The 22049-nt window shown below is 43.3% G+C and overlaps 1 protein-coding gene across 6 annotated transcripts in view; it reads right to left on the bottom strand.

Annotated features, from left to right (window-relative positions):
• Window positions 1-11798: 11798 nt before the first annotated feature.
• The window catches only part of RPAP1 (RNA polymerase II associated protein 1), a 46622-nt gene continuing 36371 nt past the window's right edge, over window positions 11799-22049 (bottom strand). For 3 of the 6 annotated variants that reach the window (XM_026095763.2, XM_026095765.2, XM_026095764.2), the window contains 5 exons: window positions 21796-21938; window positions 19726-20530; window positions 17418-17594; window positions 16600-16656; window positions 15297-15814 (listed from right to left, as the gene is read on the bottom strand). In XM_026095763.2, coding sequence (XP_025951548.2) covers window positions 15659-15814; window positions 16600-16656; window positions 17418-17594; window positions 19726-20530; window positions 21796-21938 — 1338 coding nt within the window. In that variant the 3' untranslated portion in view covers window positions 15297-15658. Of the gene's footprint in view, window positions 12426-15296; window positions 15815-16599; window positions 16657-17417; window positions 17595-19725; window positions 20531-21795; window positions 21939-22049 lie in introns of those variants that run through there. The other 3 variants (XR_010389412.1, XR_010389411.1, XR_003258475.2) reach the window with 3 other exon arrangements.

Here is a 22049-nt window from a genome sequence, read left to right as displayed (position 1 = left end):
AATGTGATGCAAGCTCACTCTGCCAGTTCATGTTTATACTGCGAAGAGACCTAGCAGGGTAGAAAGCATAGACTACTGAGCAGCGAACCACAGATGCAGGCTCAGAGCTGGCTACCAACAGCTACACAATTCATTTGGCTTAGGGTATGGACAGTGTGTACTCATTTTAGCTTTCTGAATGCTGTACAGACATTCCCCAAAGCAGCAAAACGCCAATTCTGCTTGCATTGGAAGACTTTCCTTCTCCTGGCAGGACAGTGTAACTATCATATGGAGTTTAATGAAACTAAGAAGGGAAGGCTCCTGATGGAAGAAAGGATTGCAAAATCTAATCTGCTATAATGGATTAATGCTGTCCTGAAAAACATGCTGGGCTGAGCTTTCAGCCCCTTTCCTCTTAAATATCTAGGACAGTGTTGAAAAATGCATGTGCCACCATCGCTGAGAAATGGACGACTTCTTTCCATTCCTCTTCCATTTGCTGGGTAAACAGGCCAATCGCAGAGTCAGCAGCCATAGCAATTTCTGAATCAATATTTATCAAGCCCTTCTCCAACTGCTATTTCATGCCTCATTGGTCAGAGAGCATCCTCTCCAAGTGAGCCAGAAAATCCTGACCTTGCAAATGACAGAGGCACTGCTTAAGGATAGCAAAGTAGAGCAGGTCCCCCAAATTTAAAAAAAGACAATTCACATGAATGTCCTCATGGCATTGCATTGCACATTCTTCTTCCACCACTTCCCTTTATTGCATCCCTTCTCTCAGTGGCCACCCCTGAAACTAAAGCTTCATTTAAGAGACTTAAACAAACTGCTTGTTCATTAGCAAAAATAAAGCTACATAAAAGGGACATTAAAACCACAGATACCCGCAAGGGAATTTGGTTTGTCGTCTGTACTTTTAATGACACAGAGGATTGATTTCTTCCTGTCCCCCCCCCCCCCAAGCATAGAAAATGCATTCTCAATGACTGCATCAAGCAAAAGCAGCTGCAACAATTAGGGGGAACAGGCTTACAGAAATAAAGGTGTTGGGGGGACACAGATACTATCCTCTATCAGGGCACTCTACGAGTGGGCTACAGAGAAACCTGAGAAAGGTTGAGTGCTATAGAGCCACCTCAGAAAAATCAGATCGTCAAAAAAATCAAGTATCAGCGCAGAAACATTTCACAGAAAGAAAAAATATTGCCCTCCCTAGGGAGAGAAAATAATTTGAAACAAATATTCATATGATTCTTTGGAGAGATGAAATGGTTTCTCTCACCAGCTCAACTTCTGAAGTCTTTGGGATGCCTCGAGGACCCCTTCAGGCAAATTAGCATTCATTGTGCACTTTAGTGCAGAAAAGATTCACAGGGCCACACCATCTGGTACCACAGCATGTCCCTCTGTTGCAACTTGACATGCCCAAGGTATCTGGGAAACCACCTGTCTACCTGAATGCCCCATCAGAATATAAACTGAAGGTGAGGAATTGCTCCTATTAAAAACACTGAAAACAAACACAGTAGAGGTGCAAATGATCAGAGCGAAGTCATCGCTTTTTTTTTCTAAAGTGGAAGAGGAAAATGCCTCCTAGTACACAAAGAAATTGGGTCTTTTAGTTAGCTCTGAAGTCTCAGGCTGAACAGAGATTTTGACCACTGTAGTTCAGCTGCCCTGGGCCTTCTCTGTACAAGTCCATTATTAAAACAAAACAAAAATATAGTAAGAATTTTTGTGCACATTTTCATCCCACTACTCCCAATTATGCTTCTGGGAACCCTCTTCCTAAGCAGCATTGCTCTTTACCATTTCCCTCCTTCCTTTGCTTACAAACTAGCATAAAGCTGTTCTTTTTCAGAATCTAGCAATACCTACTCAGTTCTGCTCATCTCTCCTAAACAGGTCCTGCCAGTTCTTCAGTCACTGACTTTTTTCTGAGCTCTCGCCAAAAGATCACATCACCACATTTCAAGGATTAAACTGCGCTCTACATTTGAAAATGGCACTTTATTCATTCAGAGGGTACTCTTGTTCTGGGGAGGTTTCCATTGTACATCATTTGGATATTGGCTCCAAATTACGTAAAGGGACACAGCTTATTGCCACCTCACTCCCTGAGAAGGGGCAGCTATCTGTGCAGACCCAAACCTGAAGGCTCTGACTGCCCCTTTGCTCCTAATGAGCCTGAGCTGGCCACTCCCCACCTCTTTTGCATGGTTTCTGTCATACAGGTTTGTTTGCCCAGTTAACCTATGCTTCATATGATTACCTCTGTCTGAATTCTGCTCTATCAACTTCTGTCCAGATTTCAAGACTCTTTTAGTTGCCTTTGTATTTATCTCAGACAGCACTTTTCACATCGGCAGCATCAGTGAACTGATGGGTGCTTTATTACTTCCCAGATCACTGGTCAAGGTCTTGAGCAGAACAAGTCCTCTAGCAATACCCATCTCTGACCAGGACACTGCCCCTCGGCTTTATCATGACCGTTTACCATTTTCTTACATATGCAACCCTCCTGCTCGCTCACAGACCATGTGATAGCACCTTCTCGCAGACCAGTGCAAACACATTTTTCAGTTTGGCCTTCCCTGTGCATAGAAAGCTTTCATAGGACCCTGAGCATGTGGCATTTCCTGCATTTCTTTCAGCCAGTAAATTATCACTGTGTTTTGATATGTATGCCACAGATCAGGCAGTTATAAATAAAACAAATTATATATTTTAAAAAGTTATCCCATAATCAGTGGAATGAAGGCAGCTCAGTTTCTTACAGGTTACATCCTGCTACAGCCTCATCCCCATCTCCTAAACATGCCTTGGTATCCTCAGGTTCCCCCTGCGTCTCTGCCTGTTTTACACAGTGGCTGGTCAGAGGGGCAGGATGCACAGCAGCCAGTCTGAAGCCGCACTTACTCAATGGCCTGCTAGTAGGCACGTGTGAGCTGGCCAGCTGGCTGCTACCAGCCAGAGCAGATGACACAAACAGCTGAGCTCTCCATTCAGCAGAGGCACTAAGGGACACCTCTCTCTCTTCTGCTCAGCCACCAACTCCCATGGAACTTGCAGGGACTTAGTATTTTTGCAGCCTCTTCTATTCTGTTACACCGGTTTCTTTTTCTTCAATTGACTTGTGGGTTCAAACGTTATTAGAGAAGGACTGAAGGGAAGCGGGATTCTCAGAATCTCATTCCTGAAGGAACTAGACTAAAAACATATTTGAGTTTGTCTGCATGTACACACACTCACACTGGTAAATACCAACCATTTTGGTCTCAGTCACAACGGCAGATGCACCTTGTCAGAATCGTAAAGCCTCAGCAAGAAGTGTCCGTATGGTTAGGCTCTGTCTGGGGTCAGGGACTAAAGTTTTAAAGTAGGCTGCAAGGATTCCACTGTATTTCATTGGATGAAGAATGTCTTTTAAAAGGTTAATGCGTATTAAGGTGTTTGGCAATACATATTTGACTACTGCCTGGGTGGGGTGATACTAAAGGACCTCACTATCTTTTATGGCCAAGGCACTCTTTCCAGCTTAGTATTCACTGGCAACTCCCAAAGCCATAGTTGAACGTCCATCAAAAGCAGCGAGGGAGACTTGGCAATGGAGAGGCCATGGAGAAGAAAAGAAGAAAAGACTTACACAGTGAAGGCTCTTCTGTCACATACTTCCAGTGAGACCCTGGGCAAGAGAAACAGCCCATTTCAAATAAGCATCATGCTGCTTAGTGCATTAGTGTTGGAAGATTGCTTTGAGATATACCGATGGAAAAAGCCTCCCCCCCCTTTTTTGGGGGAGATCAAATCTTTTTGAGGCACCAGCTTTAAACAGCACAGTACCTGGCAGAAGCATGAAGCAAGTCTTTTGAGTTTGTTGTGTCAGCTCAGAGCTCTGGGACAAGGTGTTGCCTCCAGACAAATAGGCCTTGCTAACTTACCTTCCCAGATGATTCAGATATTCTGGCTAACATACGAGCCCCACCAGTGATATTTTTGTTTTTTACAATCATCTTTCTTGTTCATGTCCCTCCTTCCTCTTTGTAAAGAAGAGATTTGCTTTACATCTCATTACAAGCTCATGTGTCACATTTTGCTGCCCTCTGGCAACCAAGTCCCTCAAACAAGGCTATTGCATTTGACCTTTACAGTCCATGAGTCAAACAGTAAGGTGCGACCAACTTACAATCCACCGTTCATGAGGACATCAGTGATGAGGTTACCCAGACTGCCAGCTGACCATATGACTACAGCATCCTAAATAGCTTCCAAATCAAATCAAGGGTAATAATATTTTGGTGACTCGGAAGAGAAAAACATTTTGTCTCTCTGAAATTAAGACCTTCTGATTTTGATTTCACCTCCTCTACTGCTGCTGAAATGAAGCTGCTAAAAGCGCAGATGACGCGCAGCAACGTCCTCTTTGCGCTTGAGCAAAATTTCATAGTAAACAGATGGAAGGACTTGGCGCCACTCATTCCTCGTGAAGCCTGAAATAGGAGAGCGTTGTTCTTGGTCTATTTTCTCCCATCTCAGATAACATTTGGACTGGTCAGAGGGATCTTACTACAGAGACACATTTCCTTGCTGCAGGCCAAACAGGCCTTTGACAGGCACCATATGAATATACGCTTTCATGTTATCAAACAACACTACAGTGAGTTTGCAGAAAACATATAGCCACCTATGGATGTGTGCATGAGGGGGTGGATATCAGATGGCCACAGCCTACGGACAATGAAGTTGTGAGCTGGATCCATACTCCATACCCCTACTACAAATGAAAACACTTGCAAAGTTATATTATACATGCTAAGAATATTTGGGAGGGGGAAGTCCTCTAACCTCCTAGCGCATGCATCTTCAGAGGGAGCTCTGAAGAGGTCTAGCTTGCAAGATGCCTAGAGGCTTTTTAATGTGTGCGCACGCACGCACACACACACACACAAAACAGCTACTTGGGAAATGCTGAAAGCAGGCCTGTTGTGGCATATACATCTGCTCTCATTTACATGCTTTGCTATGACCAGTGTCACAGTAAGTGGCACTGAGGGGCCTTTCAGAGGGGAGGCCATATACAGAGAGATAAACCCAGAAGAAAAACCACTGGGACCTGGATACTCTCTTGAACAACCCAGGAACTGACTGATTTTCAAGTATAGATCAGTGAGCAGTTTGGGGCATAACAGCAAGTGACAGACATACAAACAAAATATTCTTTGTAGTCTCACTTTGGCCTTCTGTGAAAAGGGAAAAACAAATCAAAGAGACACATCAGAATAAAACCTGTTAGAAACATCTTCAGGCAAGGAATACGGCACAGACTAAAAGCTTTGATGGCATTTAGACTCCTGGCAACACAAATCTCTTCTAAAATAAAGCAGTCTCTAGAATAGATAGATCAGACAGTGACAGATCAGTAGTTATAAGTTCATGATCTTTCAGATGAGACATAAAACTGGGGTCCTGACCTTGTGTGATCATTAAAGATCTCATAACACTTTTTGCAAAAAGAAGGTTGTTAATCCCACTGGTCTGGAAACAATCCAATTTAGATAACTACCTAAATCAATTTTACAGATTCATCTAAATACACTACTCCCCTCTGTTCCTCAGGCTAAAATACTGCATGGCATTTCTGTGTGCTGTAATACATGACTAACTGAGTCCTCCTTATTTCAGCATTAGGTGAAGCAATCTCCGTGTGCGTATGCACTGCCATTCCTGCAAGGGGGTTATGAACCTTAACGATTGCTAAAGGACTTGGAGATGCATAGTCTAGTGGATGAGAAATTTATTTGGGACTTCAGCATGGTTCAGTTTTCATGAAATTCTTGCTACATTAGAGTCAGAAATTAGAGCTTCCCAAATCTAGAGTGCTAACAGATTTACTACAAACACAGAGGGTGGAATGCTTATGCCTTTGCCACTGAATAAGCCTGCCCAAAAACATTCAAAGAGAGACAGGGACAAGACTAAGATAGCTCAGTATTACCTGAATAATGGCCACTGAACACACAGATGGTTAGCAAGTGAAACCATAGGCATCCAGAACTATCAATTTCCAAAACATAAGGATAGGCTCACTGATAGGCATTAAAGGAAACACACAGGTTCATCCTAAGCATAATTCCTGGCTTGCACCCAGGATGGCTCATAAACATGTCTCTTTGCAAAGCTTCTTTGCAACTGGCATCACTGGGGGCCCAAAACTCCCTGGGGAGAAAACATTTAATATTGAAATCTACAGGTGTGGCTCATGGATGAGAGAGCAAACAGAACCACATAATAGAAGTATAAACTGTACTATTTAGTAAGGAGTTAGTCTCCCAACATGGTCTACACTTATTTGTTGGAGAATAAAGCAGCAATAAAATCATGAAGGCAAATGCAGTAGTAAAATAGCACAGGATTTTTACTACAGTAAAAATGCAAAAGAACAGACACATCCATCACCAGAAGGATTAAGCTTTGAGAGACGCAGTATCTTAACTGGAGCATACCTGCATACACATAAGAGAATGCTTGGGTCAGGGTGCATCTCTAACCAACAGCAAAGGCTGGTAGTTTGAATTGAACTCTCCAACCACAACTATCTGCCAAGGCAACTATGTTATTATTTTGCAGTTAGATGAAAAGGAGAGTTTGTTATCAAAAGAAGCACTCAATTATGGTTACTCACAGCACTTATCTCTCATGATCATTTGACATTACTAAACAGAGACCATGATTCTACTCCCATGAAGAGTTAAGAATAGATTCCCTGGGGAAAAGATCAAGGCCAGTCTGCAGATGATTTCAGAGATATTCTCGCCTGCGTACTTCCAAAGCAGAGCATTCAAGTTTACTTAACCAAAAAAGCCTACTAGATTTTGATTTTCCTGGTCTTCACTACAGATTTACCTCAATAGTCTCGCTATCTAACCACAAACCAGATGTAACTCACAGAAAGAAGAAGAAGAAGAAAAAAAAAAAAAAAAAAGAGTAGTTTCATTCTAAAGCTTTCTTCTTTAATAAGTATACAGAACAAGAGCACATGACATTTTTTTCTGTGGAAAGGTAAAACTTGGTCCACTGAAGCCAAGAGAGCACAACCTCAGCAGGACTGTCTCATGCTCACTCTTTCTTGTTGCTTTCATGCTGGGAGCAAAGCTGGCAAGCTAAAAAGGCATCAGTGAAGTTTAGTTTTCCGTATATAGCAAGGAGAACATGTGAAAATTTTCCAGTTACTGATTTAGCGCAATTTGCTGGAACAATATGTGGTTACCAAAAGTGAAGCCTGAACTAAACCACTAACTACATTTATCACACTTTAAGAATCTTGTTCTTATAACAAATAATTCTCCATAAAAGTTCTACAAAAGACAAGCCAGAAAATATGAATTCTATTTCAGGTACAGTCTTGAAACCCTCACATTTAAGTTCATTGTAGTAGGATTAAAAAAAAAAAGAAAAAGTGAAAACATTAAGAAAATCGGGAAAACCTTTCATATCAGAACAGCTCTTAGCCCAGTAACTGGGGTGCTTTGTCAGGGGTCTCCTACTTCACAGGAGAGTACCCTAACCTCAGGTCTTTCTCAGGTGGATCATATATCTCTCTTTAGTTTGGACCAGAAAACTGCATTTTAGAAAGTGTTCCTGGCAAGGGTTTAATATGACTATAAAATTGCATTTTCTGTTTAAATAAAGGCCAAGAATTCCCTGCTAGCTGCAGGCCCATTGCTTCTTTCTTCTATCTGCAGCAAGCTGTAGAAACGACCAAAATAAATAGCTACAGAAAGCAATAAGCAAAGAATGCTAGCTCAAAGGAAAAATTAGAGCATATTGAGAATAGTTTCTTACTCTCAAGAGTAGCTTGGTAGTGAAAGAGACTCATACAAGGAGACAATCAGTTTATTATGCCCAAGACAATGTTAGCAATGACGTGCTAATTATAGCAGAGCTCTGCAGACTGCACATGGGCACACCTGCCAGCAGTGCAACGCTGGGCCTTGGTGGTACCAGTGCACACTGAGAAGGAAAGAGTTTGATTCATGCTAAGCAGGACTTGATCCACAATCACTGGTGAATGCAAACACCCAAGTTCTGCCGTCCTACTTTTAACTTGCAGATTGTACTACTAGAAAAAAATAACATCCCCTCACCAGGGACACCTGAGCTTCAGAGATAGCTTTAAAATGTACTATTTGCTGATAAGAGCTCATTGCAAATAATGAGCATGGTCAGCATGCCCACACTTTCCTCCATAAATATTTCAACCATTCATGAAACAGTAAAAAAGGAAAAAGAAAAAGCAGCACAAAAACCCAGCACACTTCACACCTCATCCCCTTTCCTCCCACTGCTTTTATCAGCAGACAGAAAGGGGGAGGGCACTGGCAGCCCCTGCCCAAATGATATCACCAAGCCAAACCTGATCAATCTTACAGAAGGCAGTACAAAGAAGAACAAAAATGAGCCACCATCTGTGGCGTCTTCTTGGTGGCAGTACAACTACTGCGCTGCGAGTGAGCTAACATGCGTGTCAGAGAGAAGATATGCATGATACTTTCGCAGAGAAGTTTTTGTATCATTCTACGTTTATTTTTGATAATCTATATAAAACAAACATTGATGTCTGAAGCAGCAAGCTGCTTTTTTGTGAAGAAACATTAGTAACACTTCCTGGCAGTTGCTGCACAACACACTTGTGTGGCTGTTGCTGCATCTTCATGGCATGACACGAATGATCCCCCCACAAGCTACAATTCACTGCCAGCAACATGATACCTGAAATTAATTCAGAGCTCTTTGAATTTCCCTGTATTCTGAGGAATCCAAGAACCATCCTGAATTTATGCGATGAAGGTAGTTCCTAACAAAAGCCTACGTGCACTGAGAAAGTCCACAACACCTTTTGGGAGAAACGCTCACTGATTTTGCAAGGCAAAGTAGAAGCAATAATGCTGAAGTCACTTCTATGGTGGAAGTGATAACAGGGAAGTAAAGTCACTTGATACACCAGTTTTAGGTTTCCTTTCAGCAGACAGACCCAATAGATTAATCATTAGACTATCAAATATCTGACAGATCAGAACCAAACTGCACAGGCTGCTTACACTACCTACACAGCAGTCAACCTAAATTAAAAAAAAAAAAAAAAGTCACAGCCCTCTTTGCTGTAAGGCTTCCAAAGGGGGATGTCATGCACGTTATTTATTACTATCTACACAGACCTGCAGATGAATACCCTGAGAGATGTGAGCTTCCATCTGAAGCCTATTGATAGCATCTGAATTCCCTAGTTTAACTATTTAATTACTGATTGCTTCTGCAAACAGAAGCCACAGGAAAAAATCAAACTAGAAAGAAATTCCAGTAAAGGACAGAAGAGAACGCAGGGGAGGGCAACACTGGAGCAAGGCGGAGGCTAGAGAGAGAGGGAACCGCAGATGGCGAAGGGGCCCGGCTGCGGAGAGGGGCGAGCACCCCCGGCAGGGGCCAGAGCCGGCGGCTCAGCCCTGCACCGCGAAGACCCCTCCGGCCTTAGGCTGCTGCCCTCCTCCTTCCCTTGGGGGGAAGCACGAAGTAACCTTCAGCATAGCCCCAGAAACACAGCAGTTGCCTCACTAAGGCAGAAGCCTGATCAATACCAGAAAATAGCCAAAAAGGGCTCCTGTGGGAAGCTACAGACATACTTCTCCAAACTGCACAAGCACAAAAGCCCAAGTCCCAACACATGAAATGTATAGTTTAATGCAACTAACCTGTTTAGTAGCTTTAGTAGTCCTGCCAGCACTCCAGAAAGCCAATACAACAGGATAAATCCAACCTTTCCCTCACATCACTACTGCCCAGGCCAAGCTCCCCCAAGGCTGCTGCCAGCCCCCTTTGCCAGGGGCCAGGCCCAGGTGTCCCTAGTTAGCCACGCGCAGCCCAGCCCTGCACAGCTGCCCCCCATCAGCATCTGCCCCAGGCACATCAGCCACAGGTGGTCATCAGCTGCAGGTGGTCTCCCCTCAGGGGAGCGAGGCACCCTGCAGCCACCACCCAAGCCACGGCAGTGCTTTGAGGGCCAGCGCCAGTCCCATGTGCAGACCCAGAGGGCTCTGTTGTCCCTGAGCTCTTCAAGGGCCCCCGGGGCCTCCAAGGCCTCCCAGCGTGCCTATGCTGTAGTAGCAGGCGCAGTCCTGGCCTGTGTCTCTCTGCTACCGCTGGCAGCCAGCCGCCTTAGCCTTGCTCCAGCACGGTGGCCTCGAAGCTCTGCATGGGCCCAAGGCTGGGCAAAGGGGCTCCAGCTGCGCTTCCCTGCTGCGTCCTCAGGCCTCGCCTGTGACCCCGGCCCCGCTTCTGGGAAAGCATGGCTCGCTGCTCGTCTTTTCCTCCCCAGAAGGGAAAGGCATCATCTGGGGAAATTAATACCTACACGCTCAGGGCAGACTTCCATTGTTCAGGTTTTTTTCTGGAAAACTTCATTCCCGTCTGTATGGTTTTTCAGGAGAGTTCTGCCCACAGCGAGGGCTTGCATCAGGATGTGTTGAATAATGAGCAACTACTACCTCAACCTCAGCTTCTGCTGGGTTGTGACACGGATGAGGTGTGACCGCGTTCTGATGCCGCTAGCATTTCTAGGTCACATAACCTCCCTTTTGTTGTGGCTGGGACAAGCTGCTACTTTACCAAGTATCACTTCAAAGGTTCAATTTCTCATTCACATTAGATTGGTGAGGGCACCTAACATGCAAATGCTCCTGACCTTTCTCATGTACCTTTGACCTTATATTATGATATGCAAATACAGTACTTCCCGCAAACATCCATTCCCCTGAATGGACTTTGTTAGTTATTCAACAGACAACTCAGGCTCAGCAGAGCACTACAAAAAAAGTTACAAATTGGTACGTATGCCATTAGGTCTCACAGACATGGTCAGGGATATTGCCCTGGCCTCTGGAACCAGATGTCTACCAACATCTGCTAGCTCTGCCCTGGCAGAAAATAAAGACCTGGATCCAAAGCTGATGCTGGTATAGCTCAATCTGAAATCTCTTTTGTTCTTTAGTCACCTGCACACAAGAATTGCTCAGTGCCAGGGCTCTTCGGAGTACCTCTGTGCCGCTGCACTGCTTTAAGCGTCTGGTCCTTTCCCACAAGGGATCTTCAAGCCAGTTTAGATTTGAACTCCTTATACTGTTCTTTTTCTCTTTAGACTGGGGCTGGCAAAAAAATCTGTACACAGCATTTCTGTGACAGACTCAAGTTTACCACAGAAAAGGGAAGAGGGGGAGCACACGGTGGCCATTTTGCTCATGCTTACAAAGATTGCTCACTGCAACAAAAGCTCTGAAAATGCCTCTTCGCAGTAGGCTCTCCCTTAACAGAAACAAAATGCCAGTTTTTAAAAAACTAGGGCAAAAGCCAATAAATTGCCATAAAGTTATTTGCACAGGGGTATCAAAGGACCAGCTTTGCAAAAGGAGAGCTTATATGAGCTTCTGTAAGCTGAAGGAAAACAGGTGCCCCCCCCCCCCCCATTTGGTGCTGGGGGCATCAATTCCTTGATATTTGTTGAAAGAATGCTGTAGATCTAGAAAAAAGCAAAAAGCTAGAATTAACATTCCTCTCTACTCCACTTTCTGTCTGACACCAAAAGAAATGCATTTGTCTGACCTGTAGTATATTTATATACCCAAATCTTGTGGCTTGTTCTATCTGTCCATGACTTCACCAGTAAAAGGTGTTTAGGGTTTGCCTGATATTAAGCAGCCAGACAGAATGCATTAGTCTAGAGATGGGTTATTAAATTCCATTGTCAAACTTAAGCAGTCAATAAATACAAGGGAATGCAAGTGCTTTAATCATATAATGCTTCATGAGAATTTCGTAACAGTAATACATGCAAGTGTGGGCTTCTTACACTGGGATTTCAGTACTATTTTGATTTCTTCCTTTCCCCACTCTTTACTTTCTGTTAGGCTTTGTCCTACCCCAGTGCATAGTACAGCCAGCTACTGAGGTGCCTGCATCTTCTTTAGGAACTGCAACCACTCAGCAGAAGTAGGCCAAGTCTCCAAGTAGGGATTTTAACCCAGGGAATCCAAACAAAGCATGTTGACAGAAAGGCTCTCTCTACCCTTTTAAAATGGAAATAAAGATTCAATATAATGGAGAAAAATTTTCTCTACCACTGCCATTAAAGTTACAGGATGCATAATTGTGAGAGCCCCATGATATTACCTGTCAACTCATCATCAATACTAGAAGGAAGTATTATCTTCAACTCATCTCCAGTCCACAGAACCACTTCTTTGTCTCAAAAACCACATTGTTGCTGTCTTCCAGCATAGCTCTTGCTGAATTTGTCCCAAGACAGATTCCCACTGTTCCTATATGCCGTAACACCTGTAACTTGGATGGAACCAAGCATCTTCTAGCTGCTATTGACCAGATGTTTTTTCATTCTGCAAAGTAAAAGACAGCATCAATTTTCCTTTGTCCTCTGATCAGAGTTATCAGGCAATATAAGCTGTTCTGAGTTAGAACGACCTCAACCCCAGAAACCTATTCCAGGTCTTAAGCCTTTGCTAAGAAGTTAAGAAGTCACATCAACCTTTGGGCAGCTCTTCATTTTCTTTGTTTCCTCTGTTGTTCTGATTAGGATTGAATTGGATTAACAAAAGTACCACACTTTGTTCCTGCTTCAGACTACATTCAGCTTAAGTTTTAAGCTTCCATTCACTCTACCAGTATCTTTCCAAAATGCTCCTGATGGCAAAGCACTGAATGATCCTTAGCAACCAAAAATTGTTGAATTCTCTGCATTTTCTCCAAAAGTATTTACAAGAATCGAAAATGCATAAAATTTAAACTAGGTTTAAGGTTCTTTGAGTCTTGATTGCACTGCAGCCTAAAAAGTTTGTGCTGAAAATAGATAAAGCAATGCCCTCTAGTGTTCTTGCAGAGAAATCTGAAACAAAGCTGCCCAAAGCCTTGTAAAACCAAAGCTTAGAACTGCTGCAGCATCAGCCAGAAATGTCAGAGCCAAACTTTTGAAAACTCATGGCTGACATGCAGCCCACTCAATCTGTTCTGCACACAGGTGTGGCCTCCAGAACTATTTGGCATCCTTTTCTTTCTCCCATTGCTGGTGCTTGCAGCTGAATTCCACGTCAAAAGATATAAATATTTTCTGGGCATACACTGATGGCCTGAGGCAGCTGGGAACAAGAGGGGCCTTTCAGAAACAGGCAAAAGCCATTTCCCTCCCCAGAGTTCACAAAATAAATGAAATTAACCTCTTCTCTCATCACACACAAATACCATCTGTGGATAAGATTTTACTGCTGGCCCAATTGTGGCATGTGAGAAGTCACATAAACTTCCACTCTGCACCTTCCCCAAGTACACACAGCATTCACATAAACTTCCGCTCTGCACCTTTCCCAAGTACACACAGCATTCAGCATCCTGTGTTACTGACCACCACACCAGCAGGATGTCTTTGATTTGAAGAGCTCCCTCACAAAGCAATGCTCCAAAGATGAATGGGTTTCCTTACAGCATGTAGAATTCCCAAGGTATTGACAGATTGCAAATAGAGCTATTCAAACTCTAAGAAGATTTAAATAAAAGGACAGCGAGTATTCTTTGTTCCAAAAATTACAGAATTACCAAAATGTTTATTTACACCTTGTACACATTCCAAAACTCAACTTTGCATTGCACAATGGACTGGAAGAGGGGTTGGTGTTTTTTTTTGTTTTTTTTTGTTTTTTGTTTTTTTTTTTTTTAATAACTGGAGGTCAAAAAAGCATATGGCAAAATCCTTAATGAAGGCTGTTCTTAAATGGGCAGCCAGGAGTCATTAAATCTCTCCACTCACTGGTCTTGAAAGACTACTGCCGGGGTTATCATCCAGACAGAGCAAAAACTTGAGTGCCTTCAATAAAACTTTTAATCACATCAAGTACTTCTAAAATAATTAAGAAAATCAACGTTGACCACTCTGCTTTTGTTACTCTGTGATATTGATCTGCAACTGAGAGAAATCACAGATCAAAAGCTGCAATAGGAAAAAAGAGATTAGAATGAAACATGAGTTCTGCCCATGTCCTGTTTGAAACAAAGAGGAAAGGAGGTGGAAAAGAAGTGGAACAGGCTGATGATAAACCAGAAACACTGTCTTCTAGGGACCCAGAGAGGACTGGAACACTTAGAGAACTGCCTATGCAAAGACAGCAAGCACAGCCACGGGAGTTGCTAGCTTGAATTTGTTTCCAGTCTGGAACAACTTCAATCAGAACAAGCTGTTCAGTGGCCTACACAAATGGGTTGGCTACAGTGTCAAGGAGCAACTTGAGATGCATATTCCTATTAACAAAGTTCCTCACTCTTACTAGCACATTCACTGGAACAAGGCTGAGACAGGAATGGACTCTTCAGAGGGAAGCTAGCTTGGTCTGTGCAGTAGCTAAAGAGAGGAGCTTAAGTCTTCAAGCTAAGCATAACCCTGCACCTTCCAGAAGAGTTTATTCACAAGAACAAAACAAATCAATTTTAGCAAGTTCTGTTCAAAAAAGTAACCCTCCTCTCCCCACAAAAGCCTGCCAGACACTCCCCTTAATTTTTCAAAAACTATTGGATATCAGTGAAACATTGGCCTCAGTGGGACTGCACTTAGCAGTATACTCTGAGCTTCAGCTGGCACTCATGATGAGCCTTTCAGGGCAATACACTCAGAGCCCTTGTGGTTGAGGCTGCAATACAGAATCAGGATGCAGAAGAAGGGTCAAATTAGTTATTTTTAAAAGTAAGTTTAAACTTAGGAACTTCCACTTTAAAATTTAAATTATATTCCCCCTTTCTGAAAAGACAATCAATGCACACTCTAGTTAAACAAGCAGATACTTGTTTTTTTCCCCCTCTAATGGGGAGTGGTTACTGCCAAGCATCCTGCAAAGAAATTATTTTTTAATCTTGTTACAGACATAACTAAATTACAAGAGAAAAGCAAGCAGGTTTGAGACTGTCCAAAAGACAGCCAAGGGAGAATGCACCACTGTACCTACCACTGCGTTACAAACTATTGTTTCTATTGCATCCTTAGAGATCTGACGTAATACATTTGTGTGACTGATGGCATACACATAACACTGTCCTAGAGAAACTACCTGTTTAAGAAAACAAAACAAAACAAAACCCCCACACAGCTCACAGGATCAGCTTCTCTCTTGTGTTGCCATTCTGTTTGCGGAGGGGCCATTCAAACAGAGCTCGGGACACAAAAAAGCCAGGGAAAGATCTGCATTCAGAAAATGAAGACTGACATCATCTTGAGAACCCACAATATCCAGCTTTAATGAACCAAACAATTTTTCACTTCTTTCATTTTATTCAGTCCAAAGCCTTCCAGGCACATTTTTCTCACCTCCTCCAGGAAGAAGCAGAAGAACCTGAAGGAGAATGGAAGAACGTGTCCCAGCTTTCAGCATGGAGAGGCCACACACATATCATGTCATATCTTGAGACTTGTATTGTTCTGCAAGGCTGACAGCATTCTCATCTACTTTGCAGAGATGCCAAGAGTGTTCAGGCAAGACACTGTTACCTGTCTGAAGTGGATGTTTTTCATCACCAAAGCATGAACTGAGCTTTTCCATTCTTCCCCTTGGCCCTCCTCTTACACAATGCTTTGCTATGAGACTAGCACTGATGCATTCTCCTTATTTTCTTTCTGTGTCACCATCTGCAGGTACTTCAGTCGCATAGGAGGGAGTTGTTCATAAAGATCAAATCCCAAAGGGCTCTCTGCATTCAGCATTTTGTAGTAGAGAAGGTGCTTCTTCAAGGTCTGAAGAAAGAAACAGCCATTAAGCATGTCTGAGAGGTGGGAATCTAATGTTTTCTCTCCATCTCCCACACAACATCACAAAACACCAAATATTACAACTCCATCATGCCCAGCGTGTTTAATTATATCATCTCCAGTAGAACTGTAAAAGGTTAGTTTCTTTCAAGAAAAAGTCACTTTTGGTTTGCATGAGATTTTCCCTTTTGAATGCAACTCCACTGTCTCAACAGCCCCTCACACTGACTTGTGAGAGGTCCAAACTGGATTCTGACCGGGATCTAGGAATGTACCGCAGACACTAGACATCAAGGGCCAAATGACACAGCACTTTTACACAAAAAAAAAGCTTTGATAATCTCCCCTATGATAAAGCAGGATAGAAAACAGGAGAAACTTAAAATCTGTTTTGTTCTTTTGCGGGGGAGCATCCAACCATGAGAGAAGGGAGATCCTTGCTGGCCTCTTGCTCATAGTTGCGATGGAATCGCCTCTAGGACCTCTCACTATTCACATACAATAGTGCTCAGGCAAGAGGCACAGATATAGAGAACAAGAAATTCATCTCAGTGTCATTGAGCTCTGAACACTGAGTTAAATTACAACAAGAACTAGATAATGGTAGTTTTAGCCATTACAGGTCAAAATCCTGCTGCTAGTCTCCTCTCACTCTCAAGTTAGCAATGTAGATAGGAAGCAAATCTCAAAAGCCAAAGCTAAATCTCTAACAGTACCATGCCTGTAAAACTAAAGTCTCAGTGGCACAAACTGGTCTTCGCAGAGCCTACCTCATCCACCAAGAGCCATGTCTTCCGCAGCATGCTTTTCCGAGCAGCATCACTCTCCTAGGAGCAAAACACACAAGTTGCTTAATGTAGCACAATGCTAGCTTTGCCCGTGGGCCGCGCAGCACGCCAGGATGATGCTCTGCTCATTATGGTGATGCTCCAAGTAACAGCTTGTTCCACCAGAAAGGGCTTTGAGATGGCTATCACTTGGATCCCCCACCTCCCTCCCCAGACTAGTAGCCGTATGAGGCACTGAAGTCAGTGGATTTGTTCTTACATTGCCATCCCTGAAACTCAGCTGACATCTCAACTATCGCGTAGAACTGTACATCAAACAAAGGTGAAGTGCTAGCACAAGGAACCAGTGCTGGGGCCCAAGGCCATGGGAGAGCTCCTTCTTGGTTAACTCATGCAGGGAATAAGTCATTCGAGGAAGAAGGTGATAGGAGAGAGCACCCCACACTTTAGCCTCTGCCTGGGGCACTCAAGTCTATCATGAGCTCCCTCATCCTTTGTGTTTCATTCTTCCTTTCTGTACAATAGCTCAAGTGGTTGCTGACTTTGAAGGGTTATGCAGGATTGGCTATCATTAATGCATGTTTTTTTAGGGTGTGCTGAACAAGAGATGCTGTCCATCTCATAGGTGAATTCCACCTGCAGGTCTCAAACAGCTTCAGAGTCCTCAAAACACAATCTTTGTTTTCAAGCAAAACATGCCCAGGGGTCAGTGACTGACCACAAGCCACACAGGACACTTGTGAAGAACAAGTGCAAAACTCAAAGCGTCTAGCCCAGAGGCTCTGCTATCCGTTACCTACCTGTGCTGTGCTGTCTTGGGAGAAAATAAAGCTGTTCACGTGAGCCACAGCCACCACATAAAGAACAGGGCAGCAGGTGTGGCGCAGTGCTCCAGTGACCAGTGTTCGAAAGTAGAGTCGCAGGAGGTTCAGATTATCCTCAGGAGGTGAAGTATATCGCTCAAGAGGCACGGGGAACTACAAAAAAAAAAAAAAAACCCACCCAATGACAACACTAGTTTGTGTAAAGGAAAGTTCATGCCTTTAGCATCCCCCTCCCCAACTGTTTAAGTGTGTGCTGCCATATAACATGATGCACTTGGTGGCACAACCCATATTAGGAGTAGGGCTGTTACTGTCCCTGCTGACTGATGAGACATGCTCTTGACAAAACATCCTCAAGACCTCTTCAGCTTTACGGAGAGATGCTCTACTGGATAAATGACTGCAGTTGCTTTTGGCACAGGTAAGAGTGCTTTCAAAGTTAAGAGACAGCAACTTCAACAGCACTGCATCCTGATAAGGTGTCAGAAAGGCTTACGCTGACCTATGCATTTAGCCAGAAAGGGAGAGCAGATATATGTTCAATGTGCCAGAGTTAATGCTGCTGTTAAGTGAAGCTTCCAACATTTTCTGACTTCACTGTCTAGCTTTAAAAAAATAGATTAGAAAAGCTTTTAGCATCAACTTGTTTTTATTTGCTTCTCCCCTCTCCAGAAGTACATTTTTTATTCTCAGTTTTCAGACAAGTTCTCTAGAGCTAAAATTATGTATTTCTCTTTGGAGCATCTTCTTTATGAGATCAAAAACAATTATTGATTTTATTCAATTCAAAAGTAGTCTTCAATGACAAAATGGCGTCTACACCAAAATTCAGTCTTTGGCTACCAAAGAATATTATTGAAATATTTCCTGCCTGATAAGGTATCTTTAACTTGACTTAAAACAAAACAAAGGAATAAAAAATACAAGCAGAAAAGTGATCTTGCTCAAATTTTCCAAAATAGAATTTGTTTTCAAGCAACAAAGTGATGAAAACACTGTCCAAAGTATTCGGCACTTAAAAAAAAGAAAGAAAAAAAGAAGAAGAAAAAAAGGCATGTGTAAAACAAGGCATGAAAACATGTTGTGAAACTTTCTCCACTGTTACATATATCACAATTCTGGAGTTGAAGGATGAAGTACCTGACCTAAAAATCAAAGTGTTCATCTGGAACACGGCATTCACTCTATACTGGTGGAAGAAGAACAGGGCTGCTGAACAAGAAGTCAAACAGGGAAGGTCTATGGGGATCATCAAGAGAACAGACTGCTTATCATAAGAAGGCAGCCAGAAGATCTTGGCTTAGATAGCTTAAGAAACAAAGGCTCATCTGGCCATAGGGTGAAACTGGAACCAGAACTACAACCAGAACAAGAACACTGCAATCACATGAGGCACAGCACTGATCTCATGTAAACTCATCCTGCTGTTTCACAGTTGTTAGAAAAAATTTTCTGAAAGGTTAACTTTCCATTAGCAAGCTTCAGGCTAGATCAGCTATTCTGTCATTTTGCAACTGATATAGAGCTTAAAGCCAGCTAAATTCAGTCTCTTGTGCTCTGCTCATTCAAAAGAAATGTAGTCCTGCCCTTGTCAGATCAAATTTTCTTGTTGAGTGACCCAGTAAAGCAGAACTCCAGTATAACCAACTGTGCAAATGGTCAGAGAGGGAAAATGACTGTCCATGCATGAGGCAAAAGAAAGGTTAATACCAAGGAGAGAGAAGACGTATTTAAGTGAAAGGTCATTGCTGGGAGAACAGGTACAAAATGGCCCTTCATACACATGGGCCATAAATTAGAAGACGACTGTCAGCCATTAGATCAAGCAAGGTGTGGGAGTTTCCACTGGAAGCTGCGAACAATTTTGCACATCCGTCCACATATAGACACTATCTGCTCTCAAAACAAAGTTCAAAAGGCTTCTGAAAAGGATTATGTGATAGGGGGCCTGCACTGTCATGGACTGGACTTTTGTTTTCCAGGCTTACAATCAATCATGCTACTTTAAAATAAAAAGAACAACAAAAATTACGTAGAAGTACCAGCAACTGCTGTCATAACCCTAAACCAAAAGAACATTACTTTCCATCCCTGTTCCGTTTACCTTCTTCAGGAACAATAAAGTCCTTGTAAGCAAACAAATCATGATTATTCTACTGGATAATGAGGGATGAGGAAGCAGAGGAAGTGCTAGGAGGATGCCCAAATCAAGGTTGGAGAAACACAGCCAAGAGCACAGTATCCCAGGGATAAGTGCCAGCTAACTGTTCTAAGCCAGGGTTACCTGCTGAAGTGGCACCCCCAGTGCCCTCAGGATGCTTGTGTGCTCCCCAAAGACAGAGAGCCGCAGATGAACGCTGAAACGCTTCTGCAGAGGTAGAAGAACGAAGGCTCCAAAGAGTGGATCTCCAAAGGAGACACCTTCAAACTGCTCCAGGAGACTTGTGTAGAGATCATGGAATGAAGCCAAACCAGGGAGAGGAGCATCCAAGTTCAGGGAGTCCAGTGCTTTGGGCTGGCAATAGAGAGAGAGAAGGGCGGCTGTGTAGCAATGGACTGGTGCTTCTAGAAAGAGGTCACCACCTGTGAGGAAGACACACATAAGCCGTGCAAGTTTGGCAGCAGTGGGGATGCTCTGAAGGGTTTTAGCACGCCAGGTTTCCAGTAACAAGACCCATTGCAGGTTCCAGGTCACAGTGTTGACTAGATCAAGTGGGAGAGAGTTCAGCACAGCCCCCCACGTTTCTGCATTAGTCATTTTATTGTAGAGGCTGATAAGAGGGAAGAATGGCCAGTCTGAAGGCAGGATAGGGCCTTTGACCTCAGGAAGCAGCATTGACTGGATGAGGTAATTCTGTCCTTGGTAGGATGCCCGAGAACGCACAAGCGTAGGCTGCAAGTGAACAAAATGAGAGAGGTAGCAGGAGCGGATGAAACGCAGATTCTGGTATGATTCTCTCAGCAAGACACCACGGGTAGGCTTGGAAAAAATTGCTGCCGCAGAGCCAGGCTGTGCCAGTTTGGCACTGGTACCCAGGTGCAGGATATCAGAGAAGTCAGCTGCTTCTGGCCCTCCAGCTTTCCCTTCACTGCAAGATAAAGATAAACATCAGTCCTTTAAAAACAAAACCAAACAAACCAAAAAACATCACCACCAACAGAAATTAATCGTTATCATCTCCCTGGATCAGGAACAGTGGTACGCACAGAACTCCCAACAGTCTCTGCAGCATTCAGCTGGGATAATACTGAGTCGCTGTAAAGCATCAGCTCTGTTCCACAGGAAATTCACAGAACTACATTTGGAGTTAGCAATACTGAGGCCTTGCCATGAAAAACCTCCACGCAATGCCGGCAGCCTGGTCTGGGGGCTGCAATCCCCTGTCCAGGGTGACAGCCTACTTACCAGCACAGCTGTCAGGGTACTGAGGTGAAATACTGCATATCATAAAAGGCCTGTATGCATCAGTAAGACAATTCTCACAACAGTAACTTTGCAGCTGTCACCAGGAAGGTCAGGGAAACAATGCAGACTGGTAATTAGAATCTAGGATGGAGGCAGGCGGGTCAAACCCATGTGCCACAGTCTCAGATTACAGACTGACCATGGTCTCCGATTACTTGCCAAATTCTCACAAAATGGTAAGTCTACAGTGGTGGAGGGTTTTTTTGCTTGTTTGTTTGTTTTGCAAAAACACTTTCCTTTTGAAAGGAGAATTTTCTGAAGAAGTCTGATATCTCCCTGCTGCGCCTTTGTCCAACCTCCTAGAGGGTGTACCATGGCAAGTTTCAAGAAAATTGTGACAAGCAAAATAAACCACTATCATCTTCTCAGCCAGACATGGGAGGTTTCACATTTGAGATGCCTGTGATTTCCTTCAGCTCAAGGTGGAAAAAAGTTGTTGTCAAAACAAACAGCAAAACAAATTGCACATGTACTTGTAGATTAAGGATGAGAGGAAGATTTAGTAAACTTCAGAGTAGGTCAAGTTTCCATCTACTTCCTCAACTCAGTGTGGTATTCACTACTCTCAGGACAGTGGATGCTGGGCCTTGGTAAGCATCAGTTCTATCAGGGGTCATAGGACTCTTGCCACAGAGATCAAAAGAAACTGGTTACATTTCTCAATATTGCTATGTTGGAGAGAAAGTTGCAACCACAATGCTGGTCCACCTAGAAGCCTCTGTGACTGGAGAATATGTTGTGGAGTAGCTCAGATTTCAATACGGGCCCTGTGAAAGGCCAAAAATTGTTACAAAATTATAATGCCAACATCTGCTTTTTTTTTTTTTTTTAATCTTTCCCAAGTCTTCCCATATCCAAAACCACAAAAGGAAAAAACGCATAGCTTACGGAAAAAACTCTGGATTAAAGGCAAGATCCAATAGGACTTCATGAGCCAGATGCTCGCTCCCTGGCAACAGACGGCTTAGCAATGCCATGGCAACGCAGTGATGGAGTGAGGCATGCTGGGCATAATCCGGACAAGTGCCTGCCTGTACAGGAAACAAAACCAAATAACAGATAAAAGCAATACACTATTTGTCAACAAGGCAATCACAAGGAGAGGAGAGTCAGTTGAGACATAGATCTCAGTGGAAAGTGAG

The sequence above is a fragment of the Dromaius novaehollandiae genome, chromosome 5 (assembly GCF_036370855.1).
Source record: "Dromaius novaehollandiae isolate bDroNov1 chromosome 5, bDroNov1.hap1, whole genome shotgun sequence".
Classification (NCBI taxonomy): domain Eukaryota; kingdom Metazoa; phylum Chordata; class Aves; order Casuariiformes; family Dromaiidae; genus Dromaius; species Dromaius novaehollandiae.
Note: the sequence above shows the minus strand (reverse complement) of the source record. Positions and strands in the feature narration are given on the sequence as shown.